Raw genomic sequence first — 26,268 nt, 5'->3', positions numbered from 1 at the left:
ATTTTTTCATGAAAATAAAATATAACCCGAATGACCTCCCTTCCCTTCATTTAAAAATTAAAAAAAAAAAAAAGGAATTTTAGTTTTGTGAGTAATATTTATTTCCTGGATTGAATTTATGGTTTCATTAACGTATAGTCTTTCCCAAATCCAAATTTTAACTAGTACCTAACTCAACCTGCGGAAGCTGGCGATGTCAAGGAGAGGACAGCCCTGGCCCTCGGACTTGTTTTACACTTCGAACATCCCACTAATAGACATTCCCGCACTCAGCCAAACTATTACACCACTGTCTCTAATCCCTTCTCTAATACATCCTTGACATACCATACTGAACCGTTCCCACCTTTCTATGAGTAGTGGCACCGGCTGCGGCTGTTGCTGCAGTGCCAATTCCACCAAACTGAGCTTTTGCTTGCAACAGATTTGTGTCGATGGAAACTTGGTCATTACAACAGCCCACCTTATTCACTCCAGCTCGTGTCATAAAAAATGGATTAGAGTCAATGTTGATTGCTATGTCTGCTGTAAGTTTGGCTGCTTTGCCACATTGAGATTCTTGTTTTACCTGCGAGGACAATTCCCCCTTAGAATCCATCACAGTTGATTTTTCTTGTTTTCCTGTGCTAGAATTGCTGTAACAATGAGCAGTAGGGACCACCTGGGAAAGGGCTGCACCTCTAATAAAGGTTGTTCGATCATTAGCATCTTTCATCACACTTGTATTCTCATATGGTACAACTGGCCCCTCAATTTTCCCTGGTTTGGCTGAAGAGAACACTGAGTTGAGTTCCAATTTGATAACTTACAAACAAATGAATGAAAAATACAACAGTAGAAGTACGATGATATGAAAGCGAGAGAACCTGATGGAAATCTTTGCGGTGCCGGCAAGGTCCTAGAAATATTTACAGGAATTCTTTCTGATTCCCAGGAATTCTTGTTGTATGTTTCTTCTGCACTCACCTGCCGATCTCTGGAAGCAATGCTTGGTTGCTCTATGGGATTTACAGGAATTTGATTATGTACAATTGTGGACCTACAATTATCAGAGAAAAAAGTTTATCTTTATCTTCGGGCTATAATAAGTAAACCAAGAAACACATATCGAGGATGAAAGAATGTAGCCCCATATGCAAATAGCCACCAGCAAGGAAACAAACTACCCCATAGAAACACAAAAAATTAAAAGAATAAAGTCAAGAAAGAAAGTTCCCTTTAATAATGTGCGTATAGACAGAAAAAACATCATCACCAGGTATTTTGATATTGATGTTCTTCAATTTGCATCCACACTCATGCTCCTACTCAAATTCTTACCCATGAATAGGGTTCATGGGTGATCTAGATTACATTCGCATGTAATCAAAACTATTCTTCAAATCTTACCCCAAGACAGAAACAATATTAAATCTAGTATAAGCCTACTAGCCATATCATGAAAAGCCCTATGTAACAAAATAAATGTGAACTCCAAAAAATAATAGTAAACATCATAACTAACTCCTTGATATCTTGTCCACAAGTTACTAGGCAAGGCAAAAATCAATTTGATGAGCAAAAACAATTAGAGACAGCAAAAGTAAATGAACAAATAGATAACATACCTAGGAAGAGATACATGCTTTCTTTCAGGTGGAATTACTGGCCAACTCTTACCACCATTTTCCTCAAGATGAGCAAACTGCTTTCTAAATTGATCAATAGCACTGAAGAAACAATGGACCATCAGGCTAATTCAGAGACCTAAAGATCGCAAACTCAGCTCAACAAGATCATAACTTAAAAGCAATAACTTAGAAAGGTATAACCTTGGGTAAAGGAAGTTTGTCCTCTCAGTTCCATTCATGCAGTCCTTGAGTAACTGAGGATGGTATTCTAATATCTCCCGGAAAATTAGCTCTCGGATATCTTCTTTTGTGACTCTGCGCCTCTCAAACTCAAACTCCATCTTTGAAATTGGCTGGCAAGAAGGCTCCCTCTCAACTCTTGCCAGTCCTTTGAAATAAGGATCTGCCAGTGCCTAAAAGAGCACCAAATAAAAAAATTTATAATGTACCAAACCAAATAGACCTTAGTAAAAGATTCTTATAATCTAATAACAAACCTCTTCAGCAGTTGGCCGGTCTTTTGGATCAAAGGCAAGCAACCTTTCCAACAGTCGCAGAGCTAAAGGATCTGCATTTGGAAATTTATGTGCAAATTGCACTGGCTGCTTTCTCCTCATGCTAGTTAAGTATCTCCTTGCCTTGTCGTTTCTAACCTGGTAATAAAAATGAATAAGACAACAATTTTTTATGGGATGGGGCCAGAAGAGGGATGGAAAAAATTTTAAATTTGAGCAGCATGAAGTGAAGATAACAAAAGTATAATTTTAGTACCCGGGATATAGTATCTAATGAGGGTGTGCCAAGAAGATCTGTCATTAAATCCAATTGATGAACAACATTTTTTCCAGGGAAAAGGGGCTTCCCAGTTAACACCTCTGCAAATATGCAACCGATGCTCCATATATCAATAGCTGGTGTGTACTGCATTAAAATTTCGTCATACATTACAACTCTTAATAAAATGGATATAAGTCAGAAAAGAAGAAGAATTAAATTTCCAAAAGCTACCAGAGCAAGAAGGCATTCAACATTGCCAACAAATACACACACACAAACATATGTATCATAGAAATATTAATTTTGACTACAGGTTTTCCCATTGCACCAGACAATGAACTTGAAAGAGACCTATACTAGATCACTCAATTAAATGTAACATCAGGGTATGCACTCAATTAGTTTCAATTATACTAACCAGGGGCCATCATACAACTGTCATTAACCCCACTGTGGGTTCTAATTCTTCCAAAGCTAGCTTGAAATAATTCCAAAAGTTATTCATCTCCCAACACATTGTATGTACACCTAGAAGTTAGGATAGGCCACTAAGAGCACATGGATGCAACACTGAGTCCGTTACACACTTTTGATTATAAAGCATCAGACAATTATGCATCAAGTTTACAGTGTCCTTTAGTTCAAAACAGAAGCAAAGCCATACCTTAGAAAAAAAAGATCCACAGAGCTCAGGAGCCCTATACCATCTTGTAGCAACATAATCCTGTAAATGTACCACAATTACAAAGTAAGTTCCTATTCCAAAAGATAAGATCCTTTATACCACAAATGTTTTGTTAGGCATTAATATATCATAACAAATCTAACATCTATCAAAGGCATACCGTCCAGAAAATTGTTGTAGGCGTGTCATTAAATGCAACTCTCGCTAACCCAAAATCACAGATTTTCAATTTACAATTTGCATTGGCCAATATATTCTTTGGTTTTAAATCTCGATGGTAGACATTTGCTGCAAAGAACTACATTACATCAGATATGTACCACCTCCCTCCCCAAAAACAGTGGGGAAAATGGGAAGATAGAAGAAAGAAAAGAGCAACATAGAATGACAACAATACAGATTATCCAAGTTGAGGAAGCTGGCTAGCTTATAAAGAGAAAAACAGTTTTTAGAAATAAAAGCAAATGCAGTTCTCAGACAGAAGGCAATCAAAACAGGTTGTTCAGTCTAAAATAGTTAGACAGGAACAATAATATCATGACGATGCCTTTTGAACTACAATTTATGCATCTACAATTATTGCAATAGTCACCCCCACTTTAGGTTAACAAAGATCAAGAAAAGTTGATTACTTAATAGAGTGACAACGTGTGTTATAGGGTGAAAATACCTGTATGAATATACTTCAATGCACGAAGGAGCTGGTAAAGGAAAAACTGATAGTGTTCTCGTGTCAAATCATCATTGGCTTTAATGACTTGATGGAGATCCGATTCCATGAGCTCAAAAACAACATAAATATCTTGAAAATCCCTTCTAGAAGGTGGCAGCATAACATGCTTTATTTCCACAATATCAGGATGACGTAAAAGTCTGAGCAACTTTATCTCCCGAAGAATACGAGCAGCATCAGAAATGTGTTCAAAAATGTTATGTATTTTTTTAATTGCCACTTTTTCACCAGTATGAGTGTCAATGGCTGAACAAACAACACCATAACTTCCCTTCCCAATAACTTCCTGAATTTTGTACCTACTAGCGTCACCATACTCAGAGAAAAACTCCATCTCCGAAGAATTCTGGAAATAGAAAAACACAAGTCAGGTTAGCATACCAACCAAACAGATTAGTAAGCACGTATACATACATAGAACAAAGCTAAATAGTCTTTTAAGGTTAGATTCATCACAAAAAAAAAAAAACTTAGTTGTAATAAGGTAGGTGCAAACACTGTATAACAACAGCATCAGTATCAATTACTTTCCTGGATTAAAAAACAATATCAACCAGATGTTACTATTGTGACTCAAATTAAACTTAGGTGGTTTTTTTTTTTTTGTAAAACTAACACCATGAAAAAAAAATTACTATATAAGAATCCGTAACTTCCTTACCATGTTACATTAATTGAATACTCTATGAGTTCATTCGTGATATAGTAACTATGGCATTTTAAGTTAAAATTAGAAGATATACATGGTAATAAAAGTAATGAATATCAATATTGTTAACCGGCTAGAAGTCATTTTAGGAATAACATCTTGCAAGAATATAAACATTAAAAGCTCAAAGATGCAAATAAGGAAGAAAAACAGAGGAGTATCACAAAAGGGAAAACAAAACAAAACAATACAATATATATAAAATTAATACATTCCTTATGCAGCTTATTCCGCTGAAATCAATGAGGGCTTACTTGCACCACATTACATCTTCAACTCCATAAACGAGAAACTAATGTGATAGCCAGCTCACGGAGTATTTGTCGAATTATCAATTATTTTATAAAAGATGAGATTATCAAGTTCCAACAAATATCAGCGGTTAGAATCATTTGAAAAAAAAGCGTAATTCATCCAATTGAAAAGAATCAGAACAATAAGAAAAACAAAACAAAATAAACCGAAAGCTTATACAGAGAGAGAATCAGGTCCGATGCGATCAGAAACAAAGAATGAAATACATTCGAATTGAATTAAACCATGTATTAATGATAATTAATTAATACCTTCTTGCGTTGATCTTGCTGCATAATTTAATTTGAGAAAAATAAGAAACAAGACGAATTCAAATCAACCGCATTTGCCCCACCGTCCCCTGCTTCTAATAACAAGGCCACAGTCCCACCAGGGTCCTCTCCTCATACACACTTGGCTCACAACGATATTACCATTAACAACAACTACATAATACAACATAAAATCTTCACCACCACAAAAACTTGTGCTCTTGCATCTTGAACCAACAAGTGCCTTTCAAGGTTGCTGAAGAGAGAGAGAGCTGCAAAATAACCAACACCGACAATGTGAAGAAGCTTTAGAGAGAGAGAGAACACTAATCTTCAATGCTTTTGGCACGAATCTAGGAATATATAGAGCTTACGGTGTAATGTGGCTGACCGGGTAAAGCCAAAATGGTTATTAACTTGTACGGTGTAATGTGACTGGAATACGGTAGTGGCATATCCTGTAATTATGATCGCTTTTAAGGTTAGATATGTAGGGAGGTTTCCAGGTGGTAGGTACACGTGTTGTCTAACTATGTCAAAGAGTTTGGCTGATTTGAAGCTTACACACTTTTTATGGTGGCAAAAGGAATAATAAAAGTCACGTGTTAATTGTTGAAATGTTACGGTTTTGACGTTGAAAAGAACCACACGTATGATTGATTAATTAAAGAATTTAACCAAACTTTTAATCTCACCTCGAAAACCAAACCCTGCCTTCAGATTTTGACGTGTTGTCCACCAGGCCAACCGCTGCCATTCAATTCAATTCCCTTCAACTTAAGGTCAAGTTGCTTCCTCCCTCCCTTCAATTCCCTGCCTTCGTTTGCTCCAAAATTGAATAAAAATGGAATTTTTTTCAGTATGACGAATATATATGAGATTAAAATACGTTTAAATTTGAAATAATCATGATTTATGACAACAGTAGATTGCAAAAATGTCTAGGCTCAACTTTTAACACAGAAAAAGTTTAAAAAAAAAAAAGAATTGTCTGGTAAGAATGGGATTTCAGTGAATGACCAATAACTGAGAGAGTAGGCGTTTGGTTGACTGTTATTATGATTATTCAAATTAGGAGGCGAATCAAGCCAACTAAGGAGGACTTAAATTGCTATAGTTAGTCCGCCAGGGTTGAAAGTTGCCAACAGATTTAAGTAATTTGAAGTCAATCCAAAAGTTCAAAAAAAAAAAAAAAAGGAAAAAGAAACAATTTAGTAGTAAAAATAAAGAATTGCATCCAACTGAAATAAAAATCTATCTACAAAATCATATATACATAATATAAATAAGAGTAGGATTATGAAAAAAAAATTTTGTTTACAACTCTATACACTAACAACGAAGTATTTTTATATAATTTGATAGGCCAAACGACTATTTCCCACCCAAGGTTTAGCGTTTTCTCAAAAGTCTCCCCTTTAACTATGGAAACACCAAACACCCATCAATGACCAGTTAGATTTAACCAAACCCTAACGGTGGTAGGGGTAAAATCGTCATTTTAGCTATAATATTAAAAATAAACTAAAATAGAATCTATTTTGCCCCCCTAAACTTTAAAAACTGAAATTTTCCCCCCGCCTAAGTTTTAAAAAATGGCAGTTTCACCCTAGGGTTTGGTTTTGAAATCTCCGACGACCTCTCCGGCTCCGTTGCCGACGGCCGCTCCCTCCGGAAGCAACCTCTCCTTCCGACGATCTCTTTCCTCCCATTTGAAGGTCCGATCAGCGCCCGGAGACGCCGTAGGAGACGAAGACTTCGTCGGGAAGACGACCGTCTTCCCAGACGAGGACGACGGCATCGGCTTCGTCTGGGAAAACCAAACCCTAGGGTGAAACTGTCATTTTTTAAAACTTAGGCGGGGGGAAAATTTCAGTTTTTAAAGTTTAGGGGGGCAAAAGGAGATAAAATTTTCAGCCGTTAGGGTTTGGTTAAATCTAACCGGCCATGGGTGGGTGTTTGGTGTTTCCATAGTTAAAGGGGGAACTTTTGAGAAAACGCTAAACCTTGGGTGGGAAATAGTCGTTTGGCCTAATTTGATAATTAAAAATTAAAGATAAAATAATACTTAATTATATAATAATATATGATTATTTGTATATAAAATTATACGTATAATTATATTGTATACTTTGATGAATATACAAAACTGATAGAACTATCTATAGTAGTTATAGGTATATCTTTACTTTGATGAATATAAGAAGCTAATAAATCTATTTATGTAGACAAATTGTAAAAATTAATTTATATAAATTGTGATAATAATTTGTAATTAAGAAATATGATTGTTTATTTCGTCTTTTACTTTAAAATCGTATAATCAAATGTTATCATCTCAATTTATATATATATAAATTGTATAATTTATTTGTATATATAATATTGCTCGTATTTAATATTTAGGTGAAATGACTAATTCCCAACCGAGGTTTGGTGAAACGACAAATTTTTACCTTTAAGCTTCAAAAAGTTAAATTTTTACTTGATATCCACTTTTATTAAAAATTTTGTTTTTTTCTAAAAAATAACTATTTTACCCTTTAGGTATAATTACAAAATTATTGTTAACATTATAAATAATATTAAATTATCAATATGTTCATATTAGTTTATAAATTTTTCGTTTAAACTTTTAAAAATTATCAAAACTCTAATCAATTTTAAAATGTTGTGTTTCATTTAATTCTTTGGAGGTACAATTATTGGTTTTAAAATAAAAAAAGCATTTTTAAATTTGGGTATATTTAAATTTAAATTTTTTTAAAAATATCCTAAACTTTTTTGGATTCCTAAAAAAACCCTAAAATTTTCATTAAAATTTATAATAAAATTTAGCCTTCCTCCAACTTTTGAAAAGTGAAAGTAGAGAAAAAAAAGTGAGAAAATTGGGGACAATAGAAAATAAGAAGAATAGGATGAAAAGGAGAAAATTCAAAAAAAAATTCAAAATGTTTTTAATATTCTTCCGTTTAATAAAATTCATTAGTGAAAATAAATTATGAGTGATAATTTTACTTTTGGAAACCAAAAATATGAGTATTTGTCATTTCAACTAATCTTGTTGTGTAGAAAATAGTCATTTGATCTAAATTATATTTGCACTAAGGAGCCCCTTATCATCTTAGGGGTCGTTTGGTTAAAGTATTTTAAAGATTATCTTGATAATTTATTATTTATTACTTATATTACTGTATTTAGTTTATCAATAATAAAATATTACAGTAATATTCTATTATCAATACTGACATAGTAGATAATATAAATATTAATTTAATTATCATATTTATCTTAAGTATTAAAAGATTATCAAGATAATATTGATTTTATTATAATTATATTATTATTTTTTAATTTTTTAAGACAAAAATAAATTTATTTTTAATTAATATAAAAAATATTTAAAAATAATTATATTCAAAGTTATTTAAATAAAATAATTTACTAGTATTCTTTTATTACTATTAATCAAACACATTATTTATTTATCCATCTATTTTTATCAAAATTTATCAAACATAAGAATAATTTATATCCAGTAATCTATCTTCAAGATAATTTTTTTATTTTAATAATAAAACATTACTCAAATCAAACAACACCTAAATTAATGACTAACTCAACCGACCAAGACAAATAAAATGTCTCGATCCAACACAATTATTAAGATGTTCATCTACCGCCTACTGCCTACCACTTACTGCATCCTGCCATTAAAAACCTGATAACACCTTCTCTCCGAATCCGGCAACCTTATCGAATTTTAATAACAGCTTCAGGGAAAGTCACCCACTTCACTGCCACTAAAAGTTTCCCATTTATACATGTAATCTCTCTCTTTTTTTATCCGCTGTACATATTCTAAACTTGGTTTGATTTCTGATGGTGGTGGATTTGTAATTTATTTTTAAACTTATTATCCTTTTGTGATATTAATTCAAATTTGAGTCAATTTCTTATGTGGTGTAAATTTCTAAATATGGAAGTCGATGAGTTGCGGGAAGGGGGCAAACCCACCCTGGATTTAGCTGTCAGTGACATGAACATATCTAAATTCCAATCCAAACAAGCTAAATTATTTATTATCAATAACATGATACATGTGGAGATGGGTTCTATCATTGCATGATAATTTTTATGGTCAAGTTTCAAACCAATAAATTAAGTAGGCCCCTGTGTCATTACCAAATAAAGTAAAACCTTTAAGTTTTATGCATTTATCTTTGGGAGAAGGACTATTTCCCACCCAACTTTAGGTACGTTTCTAAAATACCACCCACGACAGATGAAAATTCACTTTTCTCACCCATGAGTCATTAATATGGATAATTTCTATTTGCATAAGGATAAAATATCTATTTTACCCTTGTTAGATGAAATGACAAAAATACCCCTCAATTTAGTCTGTAAAATTCATCCCAAAATTGATGTAAGGGCTTTACCATTTATCCCCTTTAGGTTTTAGAAACTAACATTTTACCTTACCTAAAGTTTTTAAACTTTAAAAACTAACATTTTCACCCTCAAACCTAGGGTTTCCATATTTTTCAAAATGCAGCTACCCCCCATAACTTTCAAAACTAGCAATTTCACCCCCATTCTTCAACTTCATCTCCTGACATCGTCGTCACCGGCCTCCTCCTTCTCCTGGTGCGACTGCGGTGGTGCGATGAAGAGACTTTCATCTTCTTGTCGCATGGTGCCACGAAGAGACGGAGATCTCTTCGTCACACGATGCGACGAAGAGACAGAGATCTCTTCGTCGCTCCACCTAGATGACGAAGGACGACTCTTCGCCGTCCTTCGTCGCTCGTTGCGTGGTCCAGAGGCTACGACGAAGGACGACGAAACATCGTCCTTCCTCTGTTCTTCCAGATCTGGACGACGAAGGGTCGTCCTTCGTCGTCCTTTGTAGTCGGAGATGGGAGATCGGTTGATTGCGTTGGCCGTCGGTGGTGGCCGGTGAAGGAAGCAAACCCTAGGGGTGAAATCTAAACTTTTCGAACTTTGAGGATGGGTTAGTTATTAGTTTTTAAAACCTGGAGGGGGAAAAAGTAAAATTTTAAAGTTTTAAATAATAAATGACGATTTTACCCCTGTCCCTAACTGAAAAATTGGACGGTAGTTTTGCCATGGGTGAAAAAAGTGAATTTTTATCTGTCGTGGGTGATATTTTGAAAACGCATCTAAAATTGGGTTACTTCTCCCTTTATATTTTATTTGAGTTGCTTTCTATCGGAAAACTTCCCTAAGATAAGACAAATTATATAGTTGGGGAGCAAAATAAAAATTCATTACACTGATTTAAAATATTTTTTAGGTAAATTCCCTTTCTGACTTGACTTTGTTTGTGGGAACACCACGTGTTCATTAATGATTAATAATACTATTAGGCAATAATTAAATAAATAAATAATTAAACAAAGTTCACCAAAACAGAAGTCATTGTACCTTGATTTTCTTTCCTTTTACAATCAAGCAGCCAAATTACCCAAAAACTCTAAATACAAATATACACTAAAGTCTGCCCAATCACAGCCAGACATACCAAACCCTATGATGAGCTCCTCCTTGTCTATTTCTTTTAGACCAGAGAATCGTGAAATCGTGAGTCAAATGGCTGATGTTGAATTACCCTTTTTGCCTTTGCCTTAACAAAAAACTACGAATTTAAACGGCCACTCGTATATCGAGTAAAAGTATACAACGGATACGATAAGATCCAAATCCAATGCAAAAGGAGAGGAGATCGCAGAAAAGAGGATACCCTTAACCTCCATCACAAGTGTATACTGATCACATTACATCCTCACGTGCCCACGTGAAGTTTCCTTCAACTGGTTACAGCAGAAGAAGACGAAGTGGTGGGTCCCATGTCCGTCGGTTGTACCTACCTGTCATGCCAACTCTACCATTACTCACGAAAGGCTTCCTCTCCCCTCTTTGCTTTCATCATCTTTTTATGTCAAAAATTAAAATAGGAGTCAGTTTGTATATAGTACATAAATCCAAGGATAAATATGTATTTTTAAAAAATAAAATTAAAAAATAATAATTTTATCCTTAATTCTAATAAAAATTAAATAATAAATAAATACTCAAAATTTTAAAATCTTACAAATAAAAATTTGAAAATATACCAAAGTCAGCTAACCTTGGGTAGGAATTAGTCTTTTAGCGATACATATGGTAAATCTTTTAGCCATACATAAGGTCGGGCCCTCTGGGGTTCGTTTAGCCCACCATTGGACTGGGGTCTATTCATTGGCACTTTTGAGTCTCTTTTTTTAGGGGAAATGGCTCTCTTTTGAAATTGCCAAGAAGATAACAACTTTAGGCCCTAATTTGGGACTTTATGATCACAATCGAATTGGCGTAGTCCAGGCCCTCATTTCCATATCTCAGAGCAGCAATCTAATGATTCTGCTTATAAATAACAAGGGCAATTATCATATTGATTTGAGACATTTAAGGACCTTAATCTATTAATAATTGTGTTTGAAGGGGAAAAAAAATAATTTTGGTACATATGAATATACCTTGTATTGAAGCCAGTAAGATTACGCACAAATGAATTATTAAAGACTCATCTTTCAACTAAATTATGAATTTCTCAGACGCAAAAGAAATTTAAACTTCATATGACAGCGAATATTAATACAATAAAGATATAAACTAGAGGCCAAATAACCATTTCCCATAGAGGTTTGAGGCAAACTCAATTTTTCATCCGTTAATTATTAAAAATTCAAATATCAACTTATTTACTTAATTTTTATTATTATTGTGAAATATAAAATTGTTATTTAACAAAAATATTTAAAAATATTATAAATTCATTACATTCCTCTTTCCCCAAATTTAAAAACTAACAATTTCTTTTATTCAAAGTTTGAAAAATTATTATTTACACTAAGTTTAAAAACTAACTATTTCTCTTACTCGAAGTTTAAAAAATGATTATTTATCTCTTAAGGTTTATATTTTTTCCTTGTCGCTTTTTTTGACAACCAGAGCTGACCAATTGTTTCTCTTTTATCTCTTGGATGAAGATGAATCGTTGGTGTTGCATTGTAGATCTATGTGATGTTATGTTGATGAACTGTCAACCAACCTTCAATTAGTCAATATTTCATTCTAGTTTGAAAGATAAAAAGGAGAAAATTGACCGGCTTTGATCATCCAAAAAGCAATAAGAGAGAAAGTATAAATCTTGAAGAGAAAATAGTAATTTTTAAAATTTAAATATAGGAAAATATTAATTTTTAAATTTGAGGAGAAAATATGATAAATTTATAATTTTTTCAATATTTTTATTAAATAGTAATTTTATTTTTAATAATAATAATAATAATAATAATATTTAATAAATAATAAATATTTAAAATTTTAATAATTAATAATTAAAAATTTGAGTTTGCAATAATCCTCCGGAAACAATCATCTGGCCTAAATAAGATCGAAAGAATCGTCGTCTATTTACATGACCTGATCCCGCGGTACAAAGTTGACGAAAAGAGAAATGTCCCTAATAAGCCCAATAGATTACGGGGCCCTTTATTTTTTTCACAAGGTGTCAGTATTTGATTGGTTGAGATTATTCCCTGAAATGTCCCACAATGAGGCAGCTGAATCCAATAACTTTTGCCGACGCAACACCACGTCACTAGTCCCACTTCTTTAAACACCTGATAAATAATTTCTACTCTGCACTCAATGCCATGGTACATTAAACCAAAGTGAAAATCCATGATCACCCTTCCAAGCGATAAGAATCCAGGCCTCAACCCGCGTGGTCTTCTCGTAATTATGGCAAAACACCCGGGCTAATTTAACCAACGAAATTATCTGCAGAGATTTAAAAGTTATTATATTCACACCTGTGTCAACGGATGCCAAACAGAATTCAAATACAGCTGAATTTTTATTATGTTTTTGGGAAGTTGGGTAAATTCATTCTCAATAATTTGTGCGATGTGTTGGTGGTAGTATAACTGTATAATTGTTCATGTACTCGTCTTTTCTCCTCCCCAATCATTTCTCAGATATATATTTTTTTATTTTCTCGTGTTTTCCGGTGAAAGAAAAGGAAGTAGATGAGTAGAAGAAATGAATTTCCCAGCTTCTACGAAACTGTTTTTATTTATTCTTTACTTATAAATTATATTATCGTGATCAAGACAAAAATTTCTTTGAATCTTGCCAAGCAAACACATCATCATCTTTAATGGACTGACTCTCTTTAACTACTACTATCTTTTCAATTTCTTGTTCTCGCCTAAAGGTACACACTTTCTTTATTGTCATCTTTTAATTATTATCATTATTTTGGTTGTGATCAGTTAAAGTGACTTTTTGATGTAGTGGACGATGCTGTAATTTTACTAAATTCAAGACTTTGGAATTTTGTTCACATGCCGTTAACCGGATTCTTCGTGCTAAATAAGTTGGTTGCTTTGTTATAATTATGTTTGATGTTTTGTTGTATGGTTTGATCATTCATGAGTGAGGATGTTGATTATTGACTTAGTAGCTACTATTACTGCTTCTGGATTTCGATTTGAATAGGCCTCTGCTAGACGTAGAGTATTTGTTTGCTTGATTTTGTATAAAATTTGCCTTTCTATATATACAGAAGAGGGAGAAATGTACATTTTATGAGATTATATAGAAATAGGATCAAGTGAGAAAGTAGTTCTGATTCGCAGAATGATAAGGGTGAAGCTGAGTTTGTCCACCAATCAGAATAGAATAATTTTGTCATTTGTTATTTAGAGGTATTTGCAATAGGGATATGCAATGAGAAGCAGTTTGAAGAATTTCTAGAAAAGAAATATAAATAAAGATTGTGGCAACTGATTGACAATGAAGTTGTATCGTCTAAGGATTTCCATCAGGAATGCGTAATCAATTCATCCCGACATCTGCTGTGGACTACAAAACTGGGCCATTTGACCATCTTTACAGTCACTTGAGAATTAGTGCATGCACTTGAATTTGGTATTTTCTAAAGTTTTGGTAGCTGTATTGTCATTCAAATATATGCTTAGCATGGTTGTTTTTCTACTCTTCAATGCTTATGAATTTATATGAGTTCTGAATGGCTTTCTAGTGGCCTCAATAAAGTTTGGTACAGTTGAAAATTTGGGAATATTATAATATCTTAGTTTCCAACTTTCTTTTGCTTACCATTTGTAGCAGAAAGTGATTCAATGAAACAGCATTTGCAGGATTCGGTGTTGGGTAATTTTGAAGGTGCCTTCTTTTTCGTTCTAACCATCTAAAGATGGATAAGATTAAAACATTTATCCTTGAACATGTTTTTGCATGGGAGATCTTGAGTGGTCATTTTTATTGTTTTGTAGGATCATTTAACATACCATCATTGAGTATTCCTAGAAAGGCAGGAAGTAGTATGTGGGGGATCCCAAATGGAAGAGATGAATTTCTTGCATCAGATGATGCAAGCTTGTTTTCTAGCTCACTGCCTGTCCTTCGTCATGAGAAATGTATGTATGAGCTCTTCTTACTAGATGTGATGGATTCCTACCCCTGAAAAATGATTTTGAGACCTTTCACAAACATGCAGTGAACTTTGCTGATTCTGAGGATCATGGTCGACCTGTTGATGATAGCTCATCAAATTTACGTAAGATTGACCTAGAAAATGGCATGAAAGATCCACTTGAAGGTGTTGAACCAAATGGACTTGGAACTTTGCTTCCTGATGATGAAGATGAGCTTCTAGCTGGTGTAATGGATGATTTTGACCTAAGGGGGTTGCCTAGCCAATTGGAGGATTTAGAAGATTATGATCTGTTTGGCAGTGGAGGGGGGATGGAGTTGGACTTCGAACCTCAAGAGAGCCTTAGGTTTGACATATCAAAGCTTAACATATCTGATGGGGCTGCTGGGAATGGAATTCCTCACTATCTTCTTGCTAATGGTGTGGGAGCCATGGCTGGGGAACATCCATATGGTGAGCATCCTTCAAGAACACTATTTGTTCGAAACATCAATAGCAATGTTGAGGACTCTGAGTTGAGGTCTCTCTTTGAGGTATTTTCATAATGCGTTTGAATTTTATACTAAATTTAAAGCATTGGCATTGATTTTGTGTAAAGATTTATTGAAAGTGCTGAGCCCTTTTGTTTTTGGGGTTTGATTGAGGAAGTTTATGGTTGTGGTTTGGCAGTTACATTTCAAAGTTATTCTTCCAATTATGTGGGAAAATTATTTTGATTGTTATTGGATAGTGTAAGTGCTTGTTGATTCCATCCTGCTTTTCTTGTAGCAATATGGGGATATCAGAACTTTATACACTGCATGTAAACATCGTGGTTTTGTGATGATATCTTACTATGATATTCGAGCTGCTCGTACTGCAATGCGTGCGTTACAAAATAAGCCCTTGAGACGAAGAAAACTGGATATTCATTTTTCGATTCCTAAGGTTTGAATGAGGATACTATCATAGGATTGAGTTTGGACTGTTGATTCCAGCAAAATCTTATTCATGCATTATTTTCATTGCTAATTTCCAGGATAATCCCTCAGAAAAAGATATAAATCAGGGAACTCTCGTGGTGTTCAATTTGGATGCTTCAGTATCCAATGATGACCTTCGTCAAATTTTTGGGGCATATGGGGAGGTCAAAGAGGTACACATTTTAAATTTTTTTTAAACTCTTGGTTATCCCGGTAGCTATATCTTGCTTTCTGTGCTATATGTTGCATGAGATGTAAGTTTTTGTGTATGTAAAATACAGATCAGAGAAACACCACACAAACGACACCATAAATTCATTGAGTTTTATGATGTTAGAGCTGCAGAGGCAGCCCTCAGAGCATTGAATAGGAGTGACATTGCTGGGAAGCGCATAAAGCTTGAACCTAGCCGCCCTGGTGGAGCACGTCGAAAGTAAGTGTTGGTTTGTTTTTTTAAGTATTGTTGTTTTGGTTTGTTTTTTTAAGTATTGCCGTAATTACACTAACTTCAAGATACCATTTTATATCATTTGGGAGGAATTCTTCCATTCTATTTTTCAATGTAACATAGACAAGAACAAAAATTTTGTGGGTTACATGGTGGATTGATTAATAAAGAGAGTTTTTTCATATGACATTTGTTTCACCTTCCCCTCCACAAAGAGTGTCAAAATTTTTGGCAGTGTAGCAGTGGCTCAAAACAGTGGATACTGTAGATTTGCATATGCTTATTGAAAAGATGATGTTCCACGTGAGTGTTTGAAATATTATTAATCAATGTGACATTCTTTCCAAACAGCAAAACTTTTCATATGATATCAATTGGAGCTGCTATATAAATAGTCATAAGACAATTTTCTTTTTTCAAAAAATAATCTGGAGAAATGATCCTTCTATCAAGAGTCTGTTTCCAATAGACCTTGTAATTAATTTTTTTTAATGTCTTTTTGTTAAGCTGTAAAATGAAATTGAATAATTAGAGGTATTTTCTATGTTTAGCTTGATGCAGCAACTAAGTCAGGAGCTGGAACAAGATGAAGCCCAAGGTTTTCGGCATCAAGTAGGCTCGCCGGTGACCAACTCTCCTCCAGGTAAAGAGCCTGTTAATCTGTATTGACGTCAACTATATATATATATATATGTTTATTTATTTATTTATGATTATATATGTAAAGTCATAAGTGTGTGTGTATATATCTTATTGGTTACTTTTGAAAATGTACTTATGGTCATTAGCATATCATGACAGGTAACTGGGTGCAATTTGGTAGTCCAGTTGAACATAATCCTATGCATGGTTTTAGTAAGTCGCCTGGTCTGGGAACAATGAATCCTATAAACGGTAACCATTTACTTGGGTTGGCATCAATTATCCCACCTCATTTGTCTAACTCTGGAAAGATTGCCCCAATTGGTAAGGACCAAGGAAGGGCCAATCACACAAACCAGATATTTAGTAACACTGTACCAGTGCAAGGAGCACCCTTTCAGCATTCTCAATCCTTTCCTGAACAGAAGTTGAGTGCAAGTCCTGGGCCTATATCACCATTTGTTGAATCAAATTCAAATTCTTCTGGTGTTGGCACTTTGTCTGGTCCTCAGTTTTTATGGGGAAGTCCCGCTCCTTACTCTGAGCGCACCAGCTCTTCTGCTTGGCCAACATCACCAGTGGGGCTTCCATTTTCATCTGGTGGACGGGGACAGGGCTTTCCGTACAGTCGGCATGGATCATTTATTGGCTCACATCATCACCATCATGTGGGATCTGCTCCTTCTGGTGTGTCCCTTGATAGACATTTTGGCTTTTTCCCAGAGTCACCAGACACATCCTTTGTGAACCCAATAACATTTGCGGGCATGGGTGTAAGTTGCAGTCATGGAGGTTATGTAATGAACTTTGGGAGTCATGTTGGTGGCCTTCCAGGAAATGTGACTGAAAATGGTTCACCTACTGTTCGAGTGATGTCATTGCCAAGGCATGGTCCGTTGCTCCTTGGAAATAGTTGTTATCCTGGACCTGCTCCAAGTAATGAGGGATTGACTGAACGTGGTCGGAGTAGGCGAGTTGATGGTAGTGTAAGCCAGATTGATAGCAAGCAGTATCAGCTTGATTTGGACAAAATCATTAGTGGGGAAGATACAAGGACAACTTTAATGATTAAAAACATCCCTAATAAGTAAGAAATAAATGAATATCCTTATCACATAATTGAGATGCTTTTAGGTTCTTATTGAGATGGCTAATTGCTTGATTCTTTTTCTTGTCTTCCTTTAAGGTATACTTCAAAGATGTTGCTGGCTGCCATTGATGAGAATCACGGTGGTACTTATGATTTTCTCTATTTACCAATTGATTTCAAGGTAACTTCAATTTTGAGGAATTTCTGAAGTTTTTTTTAGACCACTTAGTCGAATTGTTGCCCATGTTTAATAGCTATCTGTTCACAGAATAAGTGCAATGTGGGTTACGCCTTCATCAATATGGTTTCTCCTTCACACATTATATCCTTCTATGAGGTTTGATATCTGGTCCCTTATAATTGTTTCAAACAATTGTCTGATCAGTAATTCATGTGTCATTATAACTCATCTAATTAATAGAAATCAGAATGAGTTGGTTTTGTATTCATTAATGTGGTAGTTGTTGTGGATAGTTCTGTATACAAGTTTTTGTATTATAAGAGAAGATTGTATGTACCAAATTAATTGTATCAGATTGGCTTGCTACAAATTTATAAATTTATACTGTATTTATTGCCTAAGTCAACCTTGGGACTCCTTTAAGTCAACTCAGAACTGGCGTGATGCAAATTTTGTACAGGCGTTTAATGGCAAGAAATGGGAGAAGTTCAACAGTGAGAAAGTTGCATCATTGGCGTATGCCCGAATCCAGGGCAAGGCTGCTCTTGTGACACATTTCCAAAATTCAAGCCTAATGAATGAAGACAAACGATGCAGGCCAATTCTCTTTCACTCAGAGGGCCAAGAGACAGTTGATCAGGTAAAATTTTAAGTTCTCTGTTCTTTTATGCCCAGTGTTTTGCTCCATGAGTTGAGATTTATTTCATATTAATTTATTAGTGCAGTTTCTTTAATAAAGTATACAAATATCTGTGTTAGTTTGGTTGATTATTAGCTGCCATGTTTTGTGAATTCTTGATGTTATGTTTTTGCATGGTAAATATTTTCTTTGATGCAAAATATCCAGCAAAAGGGCTTAAGGACGGAAAGGAAAGTGGTGAGGAGAGAGAGAGAGAGAGACAGTTTGTTGCCATATCATGAGCAAAAAGGAAGTGGATGTGGAAAGTGTGTTTTACTTCTGAATATTAGTAAAGTTAGGCTAAAGTAGATGGGGAGACAGGAAGAGAGAGTTAGTCCTGCAAATGAGGAAAAAAAAAGGAAAGTGAAGAGAGAGAGAGTTTTAGATGTAGAGGGTTATTTCATGGGAAACTTTTGTCGTCTGCTTTCAATTCAATTGATTTATACCCTTGTTTACATATCAAATTTAGAGATTTTCTTAATTAAACTTTTATTCCTCTTTTCCAGTTGGTCAGGTCTCTGTGTGCATGCATGCATGCATGCGAAGTGGTCAAATCTTCACATTATGATTATTTTAAAATAGAAAAGAAATAATTAGGAAGAATGACAAATTCTATTTAGTAATTAGCCGGGCCTTTAAATATGTGTTAAAAGAAAATTTATGTGAACGAGTTGAGAATATTGACGGGTTTCAATACTTACACTTGTTCATAGATCATATTAGAGGGATTAAATGTGAAGTGGCTCAAATTCCACACTAGTGCTTTGCTTGAATGTATAGGATTCCCCTGTTAAGTAGTTAATTCACATGTGGAGTTGTTTCAGAACATTTATATGACCGTAGACACCATTTAAGTGAGTTGTTGACTCTGTGCGCTTTTTGGGATGCTTCAGGAACCCTTCCTTTCAGGCAATTTGAATATTTTCATTCGTCAACCAGATGGGTCTTATGCTGGTGATTCCTTGGAAAGCTTAAAGGGTAATCTGGATGAGAAACCGGAGAAGATTTAACAGAGCATTGGAATTCTTACTCTGGGCAATAAGAAAAAGTGGCTTGGAGTGCTGACTGTTCATAGGTAATTAATTTAAGTGTACAAAGTTGGAAGAGAAACCAAGAAGCAAGTGTATAGTATGATTGCATTATGTGCAGTGTCCGCTTTTCAATCATGGACGTTTCATAAATTTGCAAAAAAGAAGAGAACATTTTGTTAAATTTTAGATCAAGAAATTGTTATTGAAGCAGGAGAGAGGAATAAGGTGGAAGCATATTGCTGGGAAGTGATAGCTCACTGATCTGTAGATGATCGCTCCTCCTGGGTTTCATCTATTTAGGTTTTTCTTTGGATTTGCGAATATCAGTGATTGTGTATTGTGGGGAATGTAGGTTTAAACGTTGAAGTGGTGTTTAGAAAATTGTATAGGATAAAAAAGACACCGCTCTGTGTTGATTATTATGTAGCTAAGAAAAACGTATATTTAGACGAGATAAAGCATATATTTCAAATTTGTACAGAATCAGCAATTGATCCCGCAAGACTTCGAAAGGAGCCTTGTTTGCTATGGCTTTGACAGTATTTGGGCAGAAAATTTGGTTATAGAATTACAGAACATTATATGGTTTTATTCTTTAATCATGGAATACATATACAATTGTAATTCTTGCGCGAACATATAACATAATTCCTGGAAATTTGCATGAAAAATATATTTAAAAATATAAAATCAAATTAAAAGAGAGATAACAGATTCTTCTGCACAAATCAAATACAAGAGTAAGAAGGTAAACATTTCTTTCTTAGAAACTGCAATCTATAAAATAAAACAAAAAACAAAACGCTAAAAAGTGAAATGAGTTTTGCAATTTGGTATCTTCTATTGGTATATGTAAATCACGGTAAGCAGCAACGTTACGACCCGAAGAAAGAAATGGTTTTAGTAAATTTAGGAAGAAACTGAAAAATTACCTAATGCAGGTGTCTCTGAACCCACCAAAATTTCATCAATTAAACAACTGATTACCCATTTTATAAATGTTGGCACTGCATACTCACTTCCTCAGAGTCAGAACAATCCAAAATGCCTTTTTTCATTCATTGGTTCGATTCACCATACAAGTAAACGCACGAACAAAGCATTAAAATAAAGAAAGATTAAAAAACTGTGTCAACCCTCGTATGCATGGAAGTGAAGCAACATAAATGCAATACAAAAAAGGGAGAAAGAGCTAGCATTGGAACCCTCCAGTTGATGGACTGACACGTAATTTTGTCAGAGTGAGAGGCGACTTTGCGGGCAAGCTCTTCGCTTTCGATACAATAAAAGAGTGCATGGCTGCGTACTTTCCCCGTTTTCCCCCATTGAAATTGTTTTAGCTTTTGCTCTGAATCTGATAGAAAAGGAGGACTAGTTCGGAGTGTACATGAGATAATTTTTTTTTACAACTCAACTTGAACAAAAGGGCGTAATCGGAGGATTGGTTGGTCCGTTTGATTCAATCTATAATCAAATTGGTTTTATTAGATCTAGTTTCATATATGATAAGTTGATCCGATCCGGTTTAGTATAACTGTTAAAAGCAATTATAAGAGAGAGTTGGACATATATAAATTGTCCAAATTGTCTCTCCATAATTATCACGCCATTTAAAAAAAAAGTTACTCATTCTTTTCCTAACAAAAAGTTAAATCACAGTAATCTAGTCTTTCATTGAAATGTAATATGTGGGCAAATAACATTGTGAAAATAGACTAACATTAATATCTCGTATCGTATTCAAAGATGTTTCATTGAAAATTGAATTGGGTACGTAAATTTCTATTTACAGAATTTCATAAAATTTGATCCTGACATGTTTAATTTTTTCCAACAGGTTTGTTTAACAGCGCAGGTGCATTCCATGCAGGATGAACATATCTCTATGGAATCTTAACATTAATCCATACAAATAAAAATTGCAACATTTAATTATAAACATCCAATTTTTTGGGTTATTTCTATGCCACGACCAAACGAGCAAGGGTATGTATTAACCCATTCTAGTAAAATACGGTAGAAATGGCTGCAATTAGAAGGTTTACAGAGTAAAACAACACCCGGCTTTCTTGTTAAATTTTATTGTTCAATTACCTAATTTCCAAACGCCCAAGTAATCTTAGGGTATGCTTATAATCTTAATTGATCTGTTTGTTTTGCAACCTGGATTACCTAATATCCAAATGCTAATCATACTTTTACTTAAGTAACACAGGTAAATTCCATGATTCAACTAAATGATCCAGTAAATTTTACCTGAGTATATATATAACCCTCCTGGTTAATGTACCACGGAACCGATAAAATGATTTGATCATACAATTAATATCCCATGCAGACAAGATGCATTATAATTAAACAGCCATATCGAATGATTGAATGTTCACCAACCCATTGACGAGAATTGCATGATTTCAACCGCCAACATTATCCAACTAATTTATTCTAAACTATAATTAACTGTATTACTATACGATGGAAGCATTTTTTTTTTAAGTTGTATTATAATTTTAAGTAGTTGATATTTAATAATGAGATTTGACCTGAAGAAATTTTTTATTTTTTTAAAAAATCAATGGATCAGACGGTATGGGTTTCTAGTTGAAAATGAATTGAAAACTGAACCTCCACGAGAGATGTTTATCTCCGGCCTGTTGATATTCTAAAAATGTATGCACACATTACAATGTAAAATTGGATATTGCTGGGTGAGAAATAGGCTAAAAATTTATAAAGTCGGTCACCAACAAACTATATAAAAAAAAATATGGAAGCACATGCATGTTCATGTTATGTTTCTGAAATCATAATTCAAGTGAGTAATCAAAGGAAGAAATATCTTTAGAGTGTAATCGATGCTTGCGGTGTGGCTAACCAAATGCACTAGTCAACGTCCCCACAAAACCCTTTAATGGCAACTATAAATATTTTCTACTTCTTCTCAGACTTCAGCTTCTCCACTGGCCTGAAGCCTTCCTTATTTTTGCATCTCTCTTTGTTCTTTGTCTTTGTCTTTGTCTTTCACTTTCAGACGATATAAATCTTCTTTTCTGTTGTTATAAAATCTTGAGATAGGAGGAAAAACTTGGCTAGACATGATGTTCCTAATCTCAGTAATTCTAAAGCTAGCGGACTGGCTTTTGTACCGGCTTCTGGCCAACTCATGTTACAGGGCTGCAAGGAAGATGAGAAGCTATGGGTTCCTTTTGAGGAACCTTTCTTCAAAGTCATCACAGCAGCAACCTCATCCTTTGTTTCCTAGTGTGACCAAGTGTGATTTAGAAAATAGGGGTTTTGATACATTGGTTTGTGACATGAATGGAGTCTTGTTACGGTCCCAATCTTTTTTTCCTTATTTCATGCTAGTTGCTTTTGAAGGTGGTAGCATCTTCAGAGCATTTTTGCTGCTTTTGTCAAGTATTTTCCTGTGGGTTTTGGACTATGAACTCCAATTAAGAGTTATGATTTTCATTTCCTTTTGTGGGCTTAAAGTAAAATGTATTGAAAATGTGAGTAGGGCTGTTCTGCCTAAGTTTTACCTTGAGAATCTCAATGTTCAAGCTTTTTAGGTTTTGGCTTCAGCCGGGACTAGGGTTGTCTTTACAAGTATACCTAGTGTTATGGTAGAGGGATTTCTTAAGGAATATTTAAGAGTTGATGGTGTTTTTGGGACTGAGTTGCACTCTGTTGGGGACTACTTCACCGGTTTGGTTTTTGGTTCTGGTTTGCTTGTAAAGCATAGAGCTCTCAAAGAATATTTTGGAGACAAAAAACCTGAAATCGGCCTTGGAAGTTCAACTTCCCATGACCACCTTTGCATCTCCCTTTGCAAGGTATTAAAAAAACTAACATTTCTTAGATTCCTTTATATTGTAGTAAATTGATTACTTTCTAAATGACTCTCCATTTTTGCTGCCTAACAATGTATCTGTTCTTTGTATTTGATTGTTACAGGAAGCTTATGTCGTGAACAAGGAAGAAAACAAGAACAACGCATCTTCAATAATACCGAAGAACAAGTACCCAAAGCCTCTGATATTCCACGATGGAAGACTAGCATTCTTGCCCACTCCATTTGCAACTCTTTTCATGTTCTTATGGCTTCCACTTGGAATATTTCTAGCCATTTTTAGAATCTTTCTGGGTATTGTCTTTCCTTATAAATTAGCCATCTTGTTGGGCACTGTGAGCGGTGTGAGAATCACAGTCAGAGTGTTCAACCCTTCATCAAATGCGGTTCATGGAAATGGAGTCCTCTATGTATGCACCTATAGGACACTTTCGGATCCAGTTTTCCTCAGCACAACTTTAGGCAAGCCTTTAACTGCAGTTACATATAGTCTAAGCAGAATGTCTGAAATTAGAGCCCCAATTAGAACGGCGAGGTTGACAAGAGACAGAAAAAAAGACGGGGAAACAATGCAGAAATTGCTAAGTAAGGGTGATTTGGTGGTGTGCCCTGAAGGAACCACATGTAGAGAGCCTTATTTGTTAAGGTTCAGCTCATTGTTTGCAGAGTTAGCTGATGATATTGTCCCTGTAGCGATGAACTCAAATGTAAGCATGTTCTATGGTACAACTGCTAGTGGACTGTAACGCCTGGATCCAATCTTCTTCTTTATGAACCCTAGACCAAGCTATTACGTTCATATTCTCGGGAAGGTGGCCAAGGAGATGACTTGTTCGGGAGGAAAATCTAGTTGCGAAGTGGGAAATTATATTCAAAGAGAACTGGCTGATGCTTTGGGGTTTGAGTGCACTACGCTTACAAGGAGGGATAAGTACTTGTTGCTGGCTGGGAATGAAGGGTTTGTCCATGATAAGAGAAAGGGATTATAGCTAGTTAAACAAATTAAGACCTAAATTATTAAATCTATTTCCATTTTTTTTACTTATTTTTGTTTCCCTTTTTCTCTTGCAGCAGCCAGCCACAGCATTTTTTAAACCCTATGTATGGTGACTATTAATTTTTGTTACGTCTACTTGTGATATTATTATCTGTTATTAGTTTATAACATTTGGCAGTTGTAGAAGATGAACTTCTTCAGTTTATTAACTCATGATTGCTCCAATAAATGACTCTAAGTTTTACCAGTATTACTATTCATTCCTACCCAAAATTTAGTGAAATGATAAAGTCTGATCCTAAATTTACATCATTCAGTTTATTAATTTGATTTAAGTGTAACGATTGTTTTATCATTGGTAAATATAATAAAGAAAAACCTTTCTCATTTAATACAAATTTTAATTATTAATTTAACCACAATAACCCTAAATTTATATTTATTTAGATTGAAAATAAATAAGTGGGAGAAAAGAAGATGAAAATATAAATTGACATATATTTAAAAAAAATGAGTAAAAGAAAAGAAGAAAAAGAGTATAAAAAATGAGTGGAAGAAAGAAGACGACAGAATTTATTGTCATTTATTAAAAAGAAATAAATGAAAATAAATAGTAATAAAAAATGATTCCAAAAAAGAAAAAAAAAAAGTTTGACATTTATTTAAAAGAAAAAAGTGAGAAAGAAAGAAAGAAAGAGATGATAATAGAAAAATGAAAAAAAAAGGAGAAAATTGACTGAATAGATTGTTCTGCCTACGCTAAATATATGTATATCACTGTCTTTGAACCCTTGATGGATTACAAGTGTGGGAATCTATTAAATGTTGGAGCTCACAGCAGTAAACAGTCTAAAGACTTTAGTCGTCTTCATTAATTTTGTTACATAACTTACATCTCTCATGCTGCTGGAAGCTGCGTATCTATCCTTTTCCGCATTCGTAGAGATGCGTGCATGTAGTGATTTTTTCATGGCAAAGTCCCAGCACTTGCAATCAATGGTGCCAATAAATGCAACCATCTTGGCGTTTCTATGTATAAATTTATATCTTTATATATCTATATTAAATTCAAAACTGCTGTTGAAAACACACTACACACCCATTGGTTTGACTGATGATGGGCGGTATGCTAGCTTGCTTCTACTGCATTTCTATTCAATATTGCAGCAGTTTTATGATTATCTCGCCATTATACATGCATGCACTCTCAGACTTTATATATACACGTTATAACTCCAGCCAGAAGAAAAATCTTTGCACTAAAAAGCAGCATCTGTGGCGAAAATGTTTACTGTGGTGGTCTTGTTTCAAGGGACATGAATAGTAATATAGTATAGCTGATTAGCTGTGTCGCCAGGAGCATTTAATTAAATCTTTGTTTTGATTTTGACATTGGGGTTATATATATATGCTAATACGCGATAGGAAATGGAGCAATGCCATCAATTTCTTCCCCTAACCGGTGTCTATTTATGGTTGTTGATTAATTGATGACTTATTGAAGTTGATAGATCTTGCATGCTCTCCTCCATCATCTTGCCATTACGTTATGAGACCAATTTGGGCAATCGAAAGGGAAGGGTAATAATAAAAAGGTCCTACACTTCCTTTTGCAGAAAGCTAATTAAGAATGAAATCAAGGCAAAGATGACCACAATTTGGACCCCAGGTTTTCTTCAGCATGAAAAGATGATTGAAGTTCGTTGCTGATTGGTTTGGGGCCTTCCATAAGCTGCCCTTCTCTAAACGTGCGTACGTGTTTAGTGCCCTGTATAAGGGGTC

The 26,268-nt window shown here is 34.5% G+C and overlaps 3 protein-coding genes across 7 annotated transcripts; 2 read left to right on the top strand and 1 right to left on the bottom strand.

Annotated features, from left to right (window-relative positions):
* Positions 1–77: 77 nt before the first annotated feature.
* On the bottom strand, positions 78–5,423 carry LOC123224295 (mitogen-activated protein kinase 20-like). Of its 2 annotated transcripts, XM_044647918.1 has the most exons (11): positions 5,081–5,423; positions 3,743–4,151; positions 3,233–3,360; positions 3,052–3,111; positions 2,382–2,531; positions 2,108–2,263; positions 1,812–2,023; positions 1,608–1,709; positions 867–1,039; positions 662–768; positions 78–568 (listed from the first exon to the last, which is right to left on the bottom strand). In XM_044647918.1, the coding sequence occupies exons 1-11, from the start codon at positions 5,102–5,104 to the stop codon at positions 308–310; spliced, it is 1,782 nt and encodes a 593-aa protein (XP_044503853.1). In that variant the 5' UTR covers positions 5,105–5,423; the 3' UTR covers positions 78–307. The 2 variants fall into 2 exon arrangements, with proteins under 2 accessions (XP_044503853.1, XP_044503852.1); XM_044647917.1 differs by having other exon boundaries at positions 78–768.
* A 7,552-nt stretch (positions 5,424–12,975) lies between these two features.
* LOC123223389 (protein MEI2-like 2) lies at positions 12,976–20,181 on the top strand. 4 transcript variants are annotated; one of them, XM_044646552.1, is made up of 13 exons: positions 12,976–14,080; positions 14,279–14,335; positions 14,446–14,589; positions 14,670–15,139; positions 15,375–15,533; positions 15,625–15,741; positions 15,850–16,001; positions 16,568–16,659; positions 16,818–17,745; positions 17,845–17,929; positions 18,017–18,085; positions 18,390–18,569; positions 19,502–20,181. In XM_044646552.1, the coding sequence occupies exons 2-13, from the start codon at positions 14,293–14,295 to the stop codon at positions 19,616–19,618; spliced, it is 2,556 nt and encodes an 851-aa protein (XP_044502487.1). In that variant the 5' UTR covers positions 12,976–14,080; positions 14,279–14,292; the 3' UTR covers positions 19,619–20,181. The 4 variants fall into 4 exon arrangements, with proteins under 4 accessions (XP_044502487.1, XP_044502488.1, XP_044502486.1 ...); XM_044646553.1 differs by having other exon boundaries at positions 12,977–13,364; positions 14,282–14,335; XM_044646551.1 differs by having other exon boundaries at positions 12,977–13,364.
* Positions 20,182–22,618: 2,437 nt separating this feature from the next.
* On the top strand, positions 22,619–24,733 carry LOC123223388 (glycerol-3-phosphate acyltransferase 1). The gene is given in 2 exon segments (XM_044646549.1): positions 22,619–23,472; positions 23,594–24,733. Coding segments are annotated over 2 exon segments (1,623 nt in total). The 5' UTR covers positions 22,619–22,734; the 3' UTR covers positions 24,479–24,733.
* Positions 24,734–26,268: the final 1,535 nt, after the last annotated feature.

This window comes from Mangifera indica, chromosome 8 (genome assembly GCF_011075055.1).
Source record: "Mangifera indica cultivar Alphonso chromosome 8, CATAS_Mindica_2.1, whole genome shotgun sequence".
NCBI lineage: Eukaryota > Viridiplantae > Streptophyta > Magnoliopsida > Sapindales > Anacardiaceae > Mangifera > Mangifera indica.
The sequence above is the reverse complement of the archived record's forward strand: the minus strand, read 5'-3'. Positions and strand labels throughout refer to the sequence as shown.